Genomic DNA, 4,207 nt, shown 5'->3' with positions numbered 1-4,207 from the left:
TTCCATTTTCCATATTGAGAGCTATGAACAACTAAACCTATTTCATTGGGTTAGGGAGCTCTATTGTAATTCAATGGATCAATAGTAGTTTTCATCATCTTCTTCTTTCTTTTCTCTTGATTTTTGTTAGAAAGCTTTCGATCTTAATTCAATTGGATAGTTGTCTTGACAAAGAAGCTATCCATAATTGGAATTTTTCGGATCCTTGAGAGAGGGATGAAGAATTCATGCTAGAATTGCTTTCTCACATTGGATTAGATTGGGGGTTAGATGGATATTGTGACATTTAATCCTACCAATACTTTGATTTATGAATTTGTGTAGTATAATAAGTGACCGAACTTCACCTCTTCCCATGAGCAATTAAATCAAGACATTGGGAAATTGTTCATGCTTAGAGAGATTGGTGAGCCAAGACATTGGGATCCAATCATCTAAGATTACCAAGCAATAAAAATGAATACATTGATTAAGGAAGAGATGAAAATGATTTGATCCGGAGAGTTCAATATCTCCTAAAACCCAATGAATCCCCTACTCTGATCTTACCCATTCTCATTACATTCTGTTCGTTACTTTCATGCTAATTCCCCATTCCCATTTAATTTCTTACAATTTAAGATTTTGTCATTTAATTTTTCCCAATTTAATTTCAGTTAATTAATTCCTTGCAATTTAAGTTTCCCGCCAAATTTACATTCTGCAATTATCAACCAAATTAGATTTCGCTCAACTAGAACAATTCTCCAATTAAAGTTGATCAACCAACCAATCCCTGTGGGATTCAACCTCACTCTACAGTGAGTTTTTACTTGACGACAATCCAGTGCACTTGCCGGTAGGAAATTGAGAGACAGTTTTCGACTGAATCAAGTTTATGGTGTCGTTGCCGGGGATTGGTTTTGTATTGACAATTACTAAATTGGAGGATAACTAGATTGAGAACTTTTCTTTTCTTTTGATAAATTGAATTTTAATTTCAGTTGTCAATTTTGTTTTCTGTAATTTTAGTTGTTTTTCTTTATTTTTCTTTACTTTCTTGCTCTCTAGCAAGCTAACCCACTAATCATTTGATAAATTGCTCTAACCAAGCTAACTATACTCTGTTTTAGTGAACTCTACATTTGCTATTTCTTGTACTTTTTTCATTGTATGACATGTAAGAGAAAGGAAACCTCAACCTCTTTTGACAGTGGACCGGAAAGAACCTTCCTGAGATTAAGGAGGGAAGCAAGAAGAAAGAGGAATGTTGGTGCAGAAGAAGAGGAGGAAGATTTGGATATAACCATGGAGGATGATATGGAAAACCATCATGAAGGAGAGGTGAACATTCATGCCAGAGGAGGTGCACCCAACCCTACTGGACAAGAGAGGAGAGTTCTGGGATCATACATCAATCCAAACCCAGGAAACTGTGGTAGCAGCATTCAAAAGCCAATTATCCATGCTAATAATTTTGAATTGAAGCCATAGCTCATAACTCTAGTGCAAAACAACTGTTCTTTTAGAGGAAGTTCCCAAGAGGACCCTAATGAGCACCTCACTACATTCCTAAGGATATGTGATACAGTTAAATCTAATGGTGTTCATCCTGACACCTATAGACTGTTTCCATTTTATTTGAGGGACAAAGCATCAAAATGGTTAGAATCATTTCCCAAGGAAAGCTTGACAACCTAGGAGGATGTAGTGAATAGATTCTTAGCAAGGTTCTACCCTCCACAAAAAGTAAACAGGCTGAGAACTGAAGTGCAGACATTCAAACAGCAGGATGGTGAGACTATTTATGAAGCCTGGGAGAGATTCAAAGATTTGACAAGGAAATTCCCCCTGATATGTTTAATGAGTGGGTGCAACTTCATATCTTTTATGAAGGGCTAAATTATGAATCAAAGAAAGCTGTAGACCACTCATCTGGAGGTTCCCTTAACAAGAAGAAGACCATTGAAGAAGCCATTGATGTTATAGAGACAGTGACTAACAATGCGTATTTTTATGCCTCAGACAGAAGCAACAACAGGAGAGTCATGAAATTAAACCATATGGATGCAATCCTGGCCCAGAATAAGATGATCACCAAGCAACTGGCTGAATTGACCCAGCAGATGGAGAAGAATCAGGCTGCAGCCATCCACATTCAATCATCACCTCAAGGAGAATTGGACACAGAAGAAGGAGTTAACTGGAAGGAAGCTAATTACCTTGGAAATTCATCTAGGCAAGCTCATGATCCATATTCTAAAACCTATAACCCTAGTTGGAGGAGTGGGGAAACCAACAAAATCAAGGCCAAGACCACAGACCCCATAACCCAAACCAGTATAACAACTCTACTCACCAACACTCCAACCAAAGACCATACCAGACCACACAAAATACTTATTCACAGCCACCATACCAAAACCACAATAACTACTTTCAACACCCTAATTTCAACTAACCATCACCACATGATGATGACAGAATGTCCAAAAAGCAAGCTATGCTTGCAAATCTTTGCAAGGAATCTGAAGACATGAAAAAATTCAAGGGAAAAGTAAGAGGGAGTATAAAAAGCCGAGGAGAGGTTATTAAGAATCTCGAATCTCAAGTAGGACATCTTTCACAGCAGATTCTGAAGTCCACTAATAGTTTCCCAAGTAACACTGAGAAAAATCCAAGAGGGGAAATTAAGAAGGTAAGATAAGAATAGTGTAAGGCAGTTACTCTTGCAAATGAAGAAATTCTGGAAGAAGATACCAGCAAGCTAACAGAGCACAGCCAAAGAAGTTTCCAGGGCAACTTGGAGAAAAAGGAACAAGGAACTGGATCTGTACAGAAAAAAGAATCAACAAGGAAGGAAATGCCAAAACCTTATGTGCCAAGGGCACCATTTCCCCACAGACTCAGGGGAGGTGAGAAAAAAAGGTCATATTCAAGATTCCTAGATATGTTTGCATCTCTCAGTGTCAACATCTCCTTCATCAAAACTCTCCAATAGATGCCTACATACATCAAGTGCATGAAAGAGCTGATGACCAAGAAAGGAACCTTAAAAGGGGGATAAACAGTGTTAATGAACAAGGAATGTAGTGCCCTCATCAAGAAGGACGTACTCCTGAAGAAAAAAGATCTGGGGAACTTTCATATTCCCTGCACCATAGGAGAGACAAAAATTGATAGAGAATTTTGTGATCTAGGAGCTAGCATGAATGTGATGCCTCTGTCTCTTATGAAGAAGTTGCAAATAAATAAGCTGAGATCCACAGATGTAATCATCCAATTGGCTGATAAAACTCAGAAGCAAGCGGAAGGAGTAGTCGAGAATGTATTTGTCAAAGTGGAAAACTACTTCCTTCCCACTGACTTTGTTGTTTTGGACAAGGAAGAAAGTTACCTCCATCCCATTATTCTGGGAAGACCATTTCTAGCCACTGCTAGAGCACTAATAGATGTGGAACAAGAAAAGTTAATCCTGAGAATACATGATGAACATCTCACCTTCCATGTTTTCAAACCTACATCTGAATCTAAGCCAGAACCTAAAGAGCCAAAGCAACATGTGCATAAAAGAAAGCAACAGTGAATCAGATCCTGAAACAATCCTTGGTGAACAAGCAAGAATTTCAAGAGATACAACAACCAAGAGAACTCTAGAAAGAACTGAAGCCACAAGAGTTAGGAAGAGCAGCTAACAAGGAATTTCCTAACACAAGAGTCACTGGAGCACTACTGGAAGAAGAGAAAAGAGTTGTGAAGAAATTGCCAAGAGGATGGAGAAATAAGAAAATTCTTACATAAGGTTTTTTCCCTAGAAACAAGGTGATATCCGTCCACCATCCACCAATCTCAACACAGCTTCCAACACTTCCATCTCAGTTACCTCAAGTGTTCACAGTCAAAAAGGTCATTTTCTTGGAACATGTGGAAATCATCAAGGAGTCAAGTGGAGAAAGCTTCACTGTGAGGGGAGAAGATTTGAGGCATTACAATCTGCCCTAATAGTAAACCAACCGTCAAGCTAATGACGCTAAAGAAGTGCTCCATGTGAGGCAGCCCATGATTTAGTTTCCTTGATTTTAATGCTTCAGTATGAATAATAATTGTTGCTCTAACATAAATTCAAGCTCTCATAGACAAATTTGACAACTATCCATGACATTGTGAAGCATATCATCCAATTCTAAGTTTGGTGTGCCTACAGGCACACTAAGATGCCTTTCAAAAA

The 4,207-nt window shown here is 38.3% G+C and overlaps 1 protein-coding gene across 1 annotated transcript; it reads left to right on the top strand.

The window, feature by feature from the left end:
* LOC107633210 lies at window positions 3,056-3,565 on the top strand. The gene has a single exon (XM_016336851.1). The coding sequence runs from the start codon at window positions 3,056-3,058 to the stop codon at window positions 3,563-3,565; it is 510 nt and encodes a 169-aa protein (XP_016192337.1).

Source organism: Arachis ipaensis, chromosome B03, assembly GCF_000816755.2.
Source record: "Arachis ipaensis cultivar K30076 chromosome B03, Araip1.1, whole genome shotgun sequence".
Lineage (NCBI taxonomy): Eukaryota > Viridiplantae > Streptophyta > Magnoliopsida > Fabales > Fabaceae > Arachis > Arachis ipaensis.
The sequence above is the reverse complement of the archived record's forward strand: the minus strand, read 5'-3'. Positions and strand labels throughout refer to the sequence as shown.

What these genes read in the sequence shown, in the direction of transcription:
- LOC107633210 (XM_016336851.1), top strand. Translation starts at nt 3,056, where the DNA reads ATGAACAAGGAATGTAGTGCCCTCATCAAGAAGGACGTACTCCTGAAG.